The sequence below is a fragment of the Pelophylax lessonae genome, assembly GCF_965119305.1.
Source record: "Pelophylax lessonae genome assembly, chromosome: 4".
NCBI classification, from domain to species: domain Eukaryota; kingdom Metazoa; phylum Chordata; class Amphibia; order Anura; family Ranidae; genus Pelophylax; species Pelophylax lessonae.
Genome location: NC_138771.1, coordinates 337,056,466 through 337,069,923, shown reverse-complemented (window position 1 = coordinate 337,069,923; position 13,458 = coordinate 337,056,466). Strand labels below are relative to the sequence as shown.

Genomic DNA, 13,458 nt, shown 5'->3' with positions numbered 1-13,458 from the left:
CAATCCGGCAATGTGATTGGCCGGAGTAGTGGTCTTTCTTCCGGGTTTACACACTGCGGTTATGTGACTGGTCAGAGCCGCAATGACGTCACTCCCTCGCATGTGCGTGGGAGCACTCGGTTCCGGCAGAAAGCTCTGAAGGTCTAGCAAGGTATGCATGCGCCGCTGACGTAACTGGATGCATTCAGGGTAAATATTTCCCAAACAGCGCACGTTTAGGAGACATTCCCTTTAGCTACAGTTAAGTCTTATTATAGGCTTGCCTGTAGGTAAAAATCACCAAGCAGGCTTTACTGCCACATTAAATCACGCCAAACAAACATAATACAAGGGTATGTTCACAAGAGGATCTCTGTAATTTAGGAAATGAAAATAAAGATACAGTACCTTTAACCTTTCAGTCACCCCATCTGTGAAGCTGACAGTGAACTCAGCAATTTTCGGCACTCTTATTTTCTTGTTCTTTTGTTCAGACTGATACTCTGTCCTTGTCTTCACAACCACCTAAAACACACCAAAGTGTTAGCCCTGAACATGGAAGAACAAATGAGATTTAAAGTGGTTACATTATTCGCAATAAGTTTTCTTAGTTTAAAGCAATATTTTGAGCTAGAAAATTACTTAAAATCCCCAAACATTATAGATTTTTTTTTTAGCAGAGACCCTAGGGAATAAAATGGCAATTGTTGCAATTTTTTATGTTGCACAGTAATTGCACAGCGGTCTTTCAAACGCTATTTTTTTTTTTTTGAATATATAAAAAAAGAACACAATATGTACCCCAATTTTTTACTGGTTACGTCGAGTAAATAGATATCTAACATGTCACACTCTAAAACTGCGCACGCTCGTGGAATGGTGACAAACTATGGTACTTAACGACTTGCTGCAAAATCACATACCTGTACATTATTCTTCTCAAGTAGTTTTACCAGGGTGATGCCTGCAGCTGCTCGGCTGTTATTACAAGCAGCTGGATGGGTCATTTCCCCCCTCCCCCCCCCTCCTCTCACACCACCTTCTGCGGCTTGCCCGGGCCCTCCCATCTCACCGGGAGACCCGAGCCTGTGCTGGCTGGCCGGAAAGCCGAACAAACCCAAAATCGGCATTGATCAGGTCTCCGATGTAGTAATCCAAAAGCAATGTCACAACGTCACTTACGGTTGACTCGGCAGCCAACGGTGCCAGTTTAAAAAATTCCACAGTATTCAAAAACGTTAATCTTGGTGTTATGAATATTTTTAAGTGCAGAGGAGGGGTTTGGGGAAAAATGTAAAGTGGCCCATCCCTCCGTGCTTCCGTGCCAAAGCAAGTACATACATAAGTTGCGCCTGCAAATGTAAACAGTGTTCAAACCACACATGTAAGGTATAGCCACAATCGTTAGAGCAAAAGCAATAATTCTAGTAGTCTAGTAGTAGCTCCTCTGTAACTCTAAACAGATAACTGTTGAAAAATTTTAGTCGCCCATGGAGAATTTTAAGTACCATATTTTGTCGCCATTTCTCGAGTGTGTGCAATTTTAAAGTGTGACATGTTAGGTATCCATTTACACATCTTTCACAATATACAAACAAAATGGGCAAACTTGACTGTTTAGTTTTTTTTTTTTTTTTTTAATTCATTGAAGTGTATTTTTTACCAAAAAATTGTATTGGAATTATGCAATAAAATACTGCAACAATCGCCATTTTATTTTCTAGGGTCTCTGCTAAAAATATAATATATATATATATATATATATATATATATAGTGTTTGGGGGTTCCAAGTAATTTTCTAGCAAAAAATCCTCATATTAACTTGTAAGCAACAAACTTTAGAAATAGGCCTGGTCTTTAAATGATTAAATATCTCCATAGGCGACAGTTTAAATAACTCTACAGGTTACCTATTTAGAGTTACAGAGGAGGTCTATCACTAGAATTATTTATCTCGCTCTAGCATTCGCAGCGATACCTCACATGTGGGGTGTAAACACCGTTTACATATGCGTGCGCGACTTACTTATGAATTTGCTTATGCGTGAGAAACGGAGGGATGGGGTTTATTTTATTCTTTATTTATTTATGCTACGTCCGTGGGCGTTACGTCCGCTGATGAAGTCCACGCCCACGGACGTAACGCGTACGGGGAAGGAGTTAGGGCGTCACCCACGGGTGCCACACTGATCAGTTTGTACCATTCTGCCTGCATTTTGCACAGAGACAGTGCTTTACTTGTGAGTATATGAACGTTTATGATAATAAATTGTGTGTTATCAACCGGAGAGCGCTAGATCCTTTTACTTCATTTACATGTTTATCTGACATTTGTGGAGGTTAAGACTGGCATCCCGCTCTGGGATTGGATCGGTCCTTGGATGATTATACATGCCTTGTGACCCCTAGTAGTCGAGTTGTTGAGGTGAGAGGCAGTGTTTGCCTTGGTGGATGGGCTGTTTCCTCACGGATCCTATGCATGGAGTTTGTTTTCATCTTTTTCCACACAAGGCTTCCTTCCCTCCCTTAACCAGTTATATACTGAATCAGTTATGGACCACTGTTCATGATATTACACATCTTCAACCAGCTATTTAGTGCATATTTATGGACTATATTTTGGATGTCTTTTATACATGCTATTTATTTTAATATGTGCTGCACTTTATTTGTATGACAATGACGTGAATGAGCCTTAACCTTTTCATTGCCACTGGCGTAGAGATTACACTGGCAGCAGCACTAACATGTTAAAGGGCACGTTTACCAGAAAATCATTGTGCTGGTGACAGTTGCTGACAAAAGAAAAGAGTTTCTAAACTTAACAGAATCATTATTAACCTTACAATTAAAAAAAAAGGCTGAACCTGTTTTCATCTCATCCAATTAGGTGTTAGCTAAAAATTCAGTTAAAAAAACAATAATACTGAGTTGTTGCTGTTTTGAGAAAGAATGCCATGATACGTGAGGTGTTTTTGCTGCTAAACTCTATAGAGTGAATACAGACTTTATGTTGCTATGCTTGCACTGCCTGCCAACATGCTAGAAAAATGGAAGCTCATTTATAGTGAGTGACAGCACGAAAGTGTGCATTTAAAAGTCCACAATCCACCTTTAATTGTTTAATGATAAGAAGGTTCGTGTGGTTATTGTATAAATCTTTACCTTAAAAGAAAACATAGACTGTATAGGTTTATCACCATATTTATGAGTTTATATCAATAGTGACATAACAGTGTGTTTAATGTGGGTATGATCAAACTGTGGACATACTGTATTTTAAGAGGTGTGGTAAACAACACCCACACCACCTTCTACAGCTACAAGAAAGTTACACCGCCCCCCTCTTCCTTCGCCAAACAGATAATACCAGACAGCCAGTCCTCTTTACCATGTTAGACCTTCCAAACCCCTCCAGCCAGTGCATATCTAGTGGCAGCCATCTTTCTAGAGGCAGCATGCTGGTTGCAGGGGGCAGAAAGAGATAGTGCCTGGCCATCACACAATGTTGCTGCACACGCTGAGCACAGGAGAGGAGGAGCCACTCACATGTGCTGCCTCTATGTCCACTGTCCCAGGGGGGACCTTAGCTGATCCTGGCTCTCCTGTTTGTCCCCCTGATGTCACACAGCAGGTGTCTGCAAACCTGGCAGTGCGAGGAGGTATGTATTAGCCTGCACATCTTCATTCTGAGATGTTCAGCCTATTTCACTGAATATTGCTGTATGGTAGGAAATGCTTCACTCCACTTTTGTTGAGAAAAAATTATTCCCCTCTGGGTGAGCTATGGTGATTACAAACTTATTTGCAGATCTCTACCTTTCGTTATTCTGAAGAAATCACTGTTTGTTCCTCTGTGCTGAGTGGGTCCAATAGGAATGGTTTCAAAATTATCAATCAGCTGTGCAGCTGTAGAGCACTAATAAGGAAAGCTGCTGGGTCTGCATCTCTTTAGACATGTTCCTATTCAGAGTATCTCACCAAAAATGACATTTTTGTTGCAGGGGATGCCAATCACACAAGCAGGAAATCATGTTTCTGGGGTGTGGTCAGTACACATTCTGTGTACAGAACAACTCTAGGCAGCCATATTGCATTGCATTTTCAGAAAATTACAGTGGCTGTAGATTGAAAAGGAATGGTAGATTTTAATAACATTCAATTACAATATGACTTGTGTCAAAATTGCATATGCTTTATTATTTTTTCTTTATTTGCTATTTTTTCCCCAAGAAAGACATTAACCATGCAGGGGGTTTCCTCCTTAAGTGTCCTTTTGCGACTATAATTTGGGATGTAGCTGTTGATTCTTGTCTCAAAAACTGGTATATATATATACTCTAAGATAATTGTTTTCTTTGTGTCTTTGCCGAGACCTATGTTAAAAAAAAAAATGATGTCACATGGTGTGAACAAGCCCATAATATTCTAAGCGAGTCAAATCTGAATGTTTTTTTTTTTTTTTTTTATATCAGTTTTTGTGCACATATGGTGTGAATGAGGTCTTAAAGCTGAACTCTGTGTCTGCATGGTACATAAAGACATTCAAGGTCCACCCATATTTTGAAGTTGGCTGCCAGGACAGCAAGGATCAAGGCAAGGTATTCCTCTCTGGTATATCTTTCTAGAGTCTAGACCAAACAAGAATTGGACCCTTACTACCAGGGGTGGATTGACAACTCATGGGGCCCCTAGGCAATAGGAGATCATGGGGCCCCCTGTGTCCCCGTCCACACTCAAGCCTCACCCACACAAAGCTCCACCTACATATTGCACTGGCCATATTACATGTGTGTTTGTGGCAGCCATCCTCCATATATTTCAGCTCAGTTGCACAGAAAAGCTCTTTTGAGCATACATCTCCAGTGGATCACAGGAGTGTAGTTCATTCTGTAGTATTTGAAGCCCACTGTCAGCTGACATCACAAAGTCAGTCCAGGCTGGGGAAAGATCCCGACCATATGGCCAGGATCCACCCAGATACCTGGACCGTGGGCACCTGGCTCAGCCTCTCAGCAAGCTGCTGAGAGCCTGAGCCAGCCGCTCCTGCCTCCTCCACAGCCCAGTGCTCCAGTAAGTGTGGGGGGGGGGGAGCAGACAGAGGTTACTGACAGTTACCAGCCCCCTGTTTAGAGCGGAGGAGGAGAACTGAGCAATCAGTGATCTTTGATCACTCAGTTCTCAGTCTTAGAGCTGGAGGGGGACAGATGCAGCATCAGAGCGAGGTAAGTATGATTTCCTGAAAAAACAACGTACTTCTCATTTAAAAAATGAACCAATGCCTAGGGAAAGAGGCAGGGAGAGAATAAAGTAGAAAATAAATGAAGGAAGGGGGGTGGATGAGAGAGATGGGATATGGGAGAGAGAGGGGGTGAGGGGGGAAGCAGAAAGGCGGTGGGGGTGAAAGAGAGAGAGAGAGGTGAGTGAGAGGTGGTAAAAAGCAAGAGAGGAGGTGAAACAGAGAGAGAGGGTGAAGGCGGGGATGGGGGTGTGAGAGAGAGCGGAGATGAGAGAGGAGGGTGAAGGAGAGAGAGATGGGTGAGAGAGGAAAGTGAGAAGGAGGGGGTGAAAGAGAGAGGGGTTGAGAGCAGAGTAGAGAGAGGGGGGAGAGAAAGGGGGTGAGAGAGAGAAAGGAGAGTGAGATAGAGAGGGGAGTTAGAGAGAGAGAGGGGGTGAGAAAAAGAGGGGGGAAAGGGAGAGGGATGAAAGAGAGAGAGGGGGTGAGAGAAAGAGGGAGGGAAAGGGAAAGGGATAAAAGAGAGAGAGGGGATGAGAGAGAGAGCAAGAGAGGAAGGGTGAGAGAGGGTGAGAGAGTGAGAGAGGGGGGTTAGAGAGAGAGGGAGTTGAGGGGGGTTAGAGAGAGAGGGAGTTGAGTCCCCCCCCTTCCCCTCCTCACCTTCCCTTGGCTCCTTAGCCCTCAGCTGATTTCTGCAGATCCTGTCCAGGCACACAGCCGCGACTGTTATCCTCCCTGGGGGGCACAGACAACACAGTTGGAGGCTTTGTGTGAAGGAATGGAAGGAGGGTAGGAGTTTCTGGGAACTACCCCAAGCATATGATTTGTGTGTGCCCGAACCGCGACGGGTATCACAAAGATGGGGGATTACTCACTTAGTCACATCCCCTTCTGGTCAGTCTTTGCCACATCTACCTACAGGTTATCACCGATAAGGGTAATGCGCACACCTTTGAACTTTGTACCAGGAGCCTCTCATGGGACGGACCTCCTACTGGAAGTGCCCAAATGGTCAGTCCGCCCCTGCTTACTACACACAGGGGACCAAAAAAGCTGATTGAGATTTAAGTGCCCCACAGCAGGTATGCACAAATGCAAGGAAATATAAACACTATACAAACACAGTCCACATAGCCTTAAAGTGGTTGTAAACCTTTGCTAGCACTAACACCAAATTTGAGCACGTCAAATCAAGCTTGAATGTGATGCAATCTTTGTTTTTGTTTGTTTTTTTAAATTGCCCTTACTGAACTGTGCAGCCTCATACCTGCAGGTCACATGATTGCTTTCGGTTCCACAGTGATGCACGAACCTGCAGGTGAGTGTGTTCAGTGTCAGGGCAGTACGTCAGGACCGGTAGTGATGCTGCCACTCAGCATCTGTGTTTCCATGGCAGTGGAACTCTTTCAGACCTGGCAGGAGACATCACTTCCTCCTTTCCCCATCCAAGAGTAGGGATGGGTGAGGGGGGACTTCTTTGCACTGTCTGCCAAAGATACAGTCGCGCTGTGCTCTTGCACAGCGCGGCTGTATCTTTAGTGGGATGACGCAAGATGTAAACTGACCATGGTAGCATGGATCAGCTGCCACGCTACCGTGGTCAGTTTATGTGTAAAAGTAGCAACACAGGCAGGATCAACTATGAAAGAGACAGTGCGATATTTTTTATTTTACCCTTTACAAACACTTTAGGCAATTACAAAAGTAGTCCATCTAAAAAGGAGTGCTTGGCCTGTCCTGCCCATGCTTCAGCTGATAAATCAGACAGCATCAAAGACCTTGTGCAGGATTAATAGATGCCTAAAAAAATGTGTGAGCCACTGCTGACTAATGCTTTTTAAAAATGCAAATTGTCTAGCTGTTATGTTGATTCATTAACTTCAATATGTTTAGTTTAATAAATAATTGACCTGGAACAAATACAATGATCTAATGTTTATATTCCTCTCTGACTTTACCTGTTGCGTACGTGTTTCAGGTCTGAATTTCAGAAAGTCATTGGTTTAAAAGCAACTAACAGTTTCCAAAGGGGGACAGCAACCGGACCTTCCATAATTTTCTCAGTATGGTTTCCCTTAACCATAATAACAAAGTGCTAAGTAATTGCAGTAGACAAAAAAGACCTGCTAGACATGTGATTTGTGGTACAGCTAAAAAGCTCCCAAGTATGCTATCTGTTTATTTAGCTTGTAGATAACAAATATATACATATATGGCATCTATGTATTAAAGTCAGATTAAAGTCTTGTTTTTTTTTTTTTTTTGTTTAAAAATAAAAAAACATGTTATACTTAAACTGCTCTGTGTAATGGTTTTGCACAGAGCAGCCCAGATCCTCCTGTTCATGGGCCCCTCACCAGCGCTCCTGGCCCTCCCTCCTGCCGAGTACCCCCACAGCAAGCAGTTTGCTATGGGGGCACCTGAGCTGCTCCCTATGTCCATTCAGACATGAAGCCACAGCTCTGCCCCGCCCCCTCTCTCTTCTCATTGGTTTGCTGACTTTGATTGACCGCAGTGAGAGCCAATGGTGCCCGCTGTGTGTCTCAGCCAATCAGGAGGGAGAGTCCCAGACAGCTGAAACATCACTGAAATGACATGGGGCTCAGGTAAGTATTAGGAGGTCCGAGGGAGGCTGCTGCACGCAGAATGTTTTTTATCTTAATACACAGAATGCATTAAGATAAAAAAATTCTGCCTTTAGAACCCCTTTCAGCCTGTAACCCTCTAATATATATTTTTTTAATGCTTTTAGCTTGAAGTTTAGCTTTAAAGTGCATCTAAACCCCAAAAATGTAATACATTGCAGCTGACCAGTTCTTAGATGATGTGGAAGCTGCATAGTTTCTTTTTGTACTTTAATATTTGTGACGCTGCCAGTAACACACTTCCTGTCCTAGGGTGAAAACTCTCACTTATTGTACTACATCTATGGAGCAGCACCATTGTAAACTCTGCTGATTTGGACTACACACACCTCCCCCTATCCTCATCTCCATTCCATTGAGAAGAAGGTGTTTTATACTTCAGATAGCTGTGAAAAACAGATTTCAGTTCAGTGCAGAGGATGTGGCAAGGACACTGGGATTCTAGTCAGGTATTTTCTGGACTTGATCAAAATGTACTTAGTCTAAAAAAAAAAAAAGAAATGCAGCCATCACATCTAAGCACTGGTAAGCTTAAAGAAGAGCTCCAATCCCCCCCCCCCCAAAAAAAAAATAAAAAAATAAAATAAAAGTCAGCAGCTACAAATACTGTTGCTGCTGATTTTTAATATAGGGACACTTACCTGTCCAGGGATCCAGAAATGTCCTCACCAGAGCTGATTCTTTCATTGACTTTGGGTCCAAGAGCCGGCATCCTAAGTAAGGAAAACGGGCTGTGAAGCCTTCCGGCTTCACAGTCGGTTTCCTACTGCGCATGTCTGAAGACTTCTGAAACTGTGATGTGTCCCAGAAGGCTGCGTGGGAAGGATGAGGGCCTAATTTCACTGTGGCTATCTTACTTGAAGAGGAATCGGGTACCTGTCAAAACCAGGTACCTGCCCCCCTTCACCCCAAATATTGCTAAATGTGGTAGTAGAGGAGGGTGAAGTTCCACTTTAAATACATCACATTTTTGTTCTTGAATTTAGATATCCTTTAAGCTGCACTGGTTTTAGTTTGAAAGGTTAATCATTACATGGTTTTACAAAGGGAATCTGTTTGCATTTTTTTTTCCCAGTAAAAAAACAAATTTTGGAAACAATTGGTACAACACAACATTTCCACGGCCTTGTTTACTTGAATTCTCTTCCGGAAAGGAAATTTCCCAAAACACAATAGTGAACAAGTTAGCATATTGTTTTTCATTGTTCCGATTTCCTTTTAGAACATTTACCAATACCTGCCAGTGCCAAGATCTGTCACAAGGTAGCTTATACATTTATTATCCAAAATTATTGTCAAGGTAAAGCTATATTGAGGGAAACAAAACTTATCCTTGAAGTGACATTAATCATTATAACTGATGCTTATATTCTGGAATAAACAAGTATTTAACAATACCTGAAAATCTCAGGAGTGGAAAGCCAACAATATTACCTAAAATCTCAAAGGTGGAAAGCCAACAATATTACCTAAAATCTTCAAATGGGAAAGCCAACAATACTACCTAACATCTCAAGATTGGAAAGCCAACAGTATTACTTAAAATCTCAGGAGTGGAAGGGCAACCATATTATCTAAAATCTCAAGAGTGGAAAGCCAACAGTATTACCTAAAATCTCAATAGTGGAAAGCCAACAATACTACCTAAAATCTCATGAGTGGAAAGTCAACAATATTGCCTAAAATCTCAAGATAGGAAAGCCAACAGTATTACTTAAAGCGGTAGTATCCCGCTTTTTGACACTTTTACCTACAGGTAAGCCTATAATAAGGCTTACCTGTAGGTACAAATAATATCTCCTAAAACTGGTTTAGGAGATATTTGCAGTGCATGCAGCCGCTCGCGCGAGCGGCGCATGCACTCTGAAGGTCCGGGGAGACCTTCAATTTTGTTTGCCGGGAGCTTGCCGGAAAATCACTCCCGCGCGCATGCGCGGGAGTGACGTCATCACGGCTCCGGCCAATCATTGCGCCGGAGCCATCTCTTACGGCCAATAACCGCGCCGGAGCCGCCGAACCCAGAAGAGACGGCGAGGGATCATGGCAGCGCCCGCAGCGATGTCCGGGGGTCTGTGTCGGGGCTTCGTTCTAAGGTAAGTTACACATAATGGGCTAGTATGCGATGCATACTAGCTCATTATGCCTTTGTCTTGAAGGTTTTGTTTTTTTTTAGGGTTTACAACCGCTTTAAAATCTCAAGAGTGGAAAGCCAACCATATTATCTAAAGTGGAATGCCAACAGTATTGCCTAAAATATCAAAAGTGGAAAGCCAACAGTATTACTTAAAATCTCAAGAGTGGAAAGCCAACAGTATTACTTAAAATCTCAAGAGTGGAAAGCCAACAGTATTACTTAAAATCTCAAGAGTGGAAAGCCAACAATTTTATCTAAAATCTCAAGAGTGGAAAACCAACAGTATTGCCTAAAATCTCAAGTGTGGAAAGCCAACAGTATTACCTAAAATCTCAAGAGTGGAAAGCCAACAGTATTATCTAAAATCTCAAGAGTGGAAAGCCAACCATATTATCTAAAGTGGAAAGTCAACAGTAGTGCCTAAAATCTCAAAAGTGGAAAGCCAACAGTATTACCTAAAATCTCAAGAGTGGAAAGCCAACCATATTATCTAAAGTGGAAAGCCAACAGTATTGCCACAAATCTAGAAAGTGGAAAGCCAACAGTATTACCTAAAATCTCAAGAGTGGAAAACCAACAGTATTGCCTAAAATCTCAAGTGTAGAAAACCAACAGTATTACCTAAAATCTCAAGAGTGGAAAGCCAACAGTATTATCTAAAATCTCAAGAGTGGAAAGCCAACCATATTATCTAAAGTGGAAAGTCAACAGTATTGCCTAAAATCTCAAAAGTGGAAAGCCAACAGTATTACCTAAAATCTCAAGAGTGGAAAGCCAACAACGTTATCTAAAATCTCAAGAGTGGAAAACCAACAGTATTGCCTAAAATCTCAAGTATTGAAAGCCAACAGTATTACCTAAAATCTCAAGAGTGGAAAGCCAACAGTATTATCTAAAGTCTCAAGAGTGGAAAACCAACCATATTATCTAAAGTGGAAAGCCAACAGTATTGCCTAAAATCTCAAAAGTGGAAAGCCAACAGTATTACCTAAAAACTCAAGAGTGGAAAGCCAACAGTATTACTTAAAATCTCAAGAGTGGAAAGCCAAAAATGTTATCTAAAATCTCAAGAGTGCAAAACCAACAGTATTGCCTAAAATCTCAAGTGTGGAAAGCCAACAGTATTACCTAAAATCTCAAGAGTGGAAAGCCAACAGTATTATCTAAAATCTCAAGAGTGAAAAGCCAACAATAGTAACTAAAATCTCAAGAGTGGAAAGCCAACAATATTAACCATGCTAGCTTTACTTACTGGAATGAATATTAGCCACGTATATATGCCCCACCTGAGTCTGACACTAGAAGCAATAGCCTTTCACTGGAATATTCCATCAAATAGAAATAGGTTAGCATCACGTTACTCATGTTCCCCCTCCAGCACTGACATAAAGGGGTCTTTAATTTAAAGATGAAGGTGGAGTAGGCAGGCTGATGGATTTGACACACACACACACACACAAATAAAGCAGAGCCCTGTAGGTCAGTAGGGGATCAATTCCTAATAATATTACCTTTTCTGGAGCAGAAAACTGCAGATGATTTACATCCAAGGGTGTGATCAAAGGCACCGTCTGAAAGCCATCTTCAACAGAAGCCTCCTTAGTGTTCTTGTCACTCAGATTGCTCCCCAGCTTGACCATCCTGATTCCTCTCTTCCCACACCTAGAGAAGCAGCAAAATGCCCAGGCTCAGTCAAAGGTATCCTTTATAAATGGAGGGGATCAGGGCTCATCACAATAGATGTACATGCAAAAAAAAAAAAAATGTTTTTTTTACAATACTAACGTATGACAGTAAAACACACTGTTATGCAATGCCTATAGAGGATGCCTATAGGTAAGCCCTTTTATTACATGCGCAGGCATTCTATGATTGAGCAGCCAGGGAGTGTCTGCTATGGATGGTGGCTGATAGAGCTGATAACATACTCACGATGATGAGAAGCTGTCTGTCTCTGTCCAGGCTGCTAGGAGAGGAGCAGAGCCGAGCGCTCTCCGTGGTGCTGATGATGCAGACAGCGATCCTAGAACGACGGCTTCTGACAGCTTGTAAAGGCGAGCGGGGCGCCTATTGCAGCACACTCTTCCTGCGGCACTCGCTCTCTATCTCCGCTCTCCCTGATCCCCTGTACAAGCTCGCCCTCTGCTGTCCAAATTCCAGAAAGCGCATGGCACATAAAAATTCCATTTACTGACCAAGCAGCAGGGAGAACAGACGGACAATGTTACCTAAATATAGACATTTAGCCCGGCTGTGTTTATTTCTAAAGGTTTGGCACTGTGAAATCTTTGTAGTGATGACTAAAAGGCGAAAGTATAACCATTAGGAGCATTAAGGCATGCTATAGCTATTCTCACTGTTGCTATGAAATGTTACAAGCCTATTCTTTACAGGAATGAGAAAAAGTATTCGTCATGTTTCCTTAGAGACGAGACAATGCAGAGGTTTGATGGATGTCACGATGAAATGGCTGTAGACGCGAATATGTAATTATAAATTGTTATTCCGCGCTCTCCCTGTTACTCCCACCCACCAGCTGCTCATGGAAAATAACCTGCTCAAGGTATTTACATTGAGGTTCTGCTTTTAGGGAAGCACATTCTGTGATTTGGGGGGGTTATCTTGTTATGGGTGGGGTTTCATCTTTGTTTTAAAGTAGAATGTCAGTCTTTTATTTATTGTGCTGACAATTTACCTTTACATCAGTCTCTGTCATCAAGGAGCATACAACCTAACAACCTGACAACCTAAAAACCCAACATCCTACATACTAGGGTCAGTTTTAAAGTGTTACTAAACCCACAACAATATCAGTGTGAATACGCAGTAAGGCATGCTTGTTATACTCACTGTGGAACCTAAGGGGATAATCCTACGCATTGTGTAAAAAGGCTGTTTGATCCTCCCCTTTTTCCATTGTCCCCAACTCATCTGCTTGTAGAACAGAGCCTTGGGGGCAAGCTGCACATGCTCAGTTTAGTGTGTATTGCTAGAGAGTTTTTTTTTTGTGATCAACACTGGACTTGTGCTTTTTCATTCATAAAATACATCATTTCCTTCAGTTATAATCATTATGTTACGTTAATTTGTTTTCGGATAATTTATTATTTCTGTAGAGTATAGATGTTCGTTATAGATAATCAATTCATTTTATTGTTTAATTGTTTCGTTTTCAGATAATTTGTTTTTTATGTACAGTATCTAACAAAAGTGAGTACAGCGCTCACATTTTTGTAAATATTTTATTATTTCTTTTCATGTGACAACACTGAAGAAATGACACTTTGCTACAATGTAAAGTAGTGAGTGTACAGCTTGTATAACAGTGTAAATTTGCTGTCACCTTAAAATAACTCAACACACATCCATTAGGCTCCTTTCACACACAGTAGTCCATCAGCGGACTCCGTTTATCTCAGCGGGGGATCGATCCGCCGATCCCCCGCTGAGCAGGCGGTTGGTT

General features: G+C 42.0%; 1 protein-coding gene across 1 annotated transcript in view; it reads right to left on the bottom strand.

The window, feature by feature from the left end:
* The window catches only part of NSG2 (neuronal vesicle trafficking associated 2), a 175,361-nt gene extending 162,973 nt beyond the window's left edge, over window positions 1-12,388 (bottom strand). The window contains exons 1-3 of the mRNA XM_082255564.1: window positions 11,928-12,388; window positions 11,507-11,657; window positions 388-504 (exon numbers count right to left, since the gene is read on the bottom strand). Coding sequence (XP_082111690.1) covers window positions 388-504; window positions 11,507-11,635 — 246 coding nt within the window. The 5' untranslated portion in view covers window positions 11,636-11,657; window positions 11,928-12,388. The remainder of the gene's footprint in view (window positions 1-387; window positions 505-11,506; window positions 11,658-11,927) is intronic.
* Between the last annotated feature and the right edge of the window lie 1,070 nt (window positions 12,389-13,458).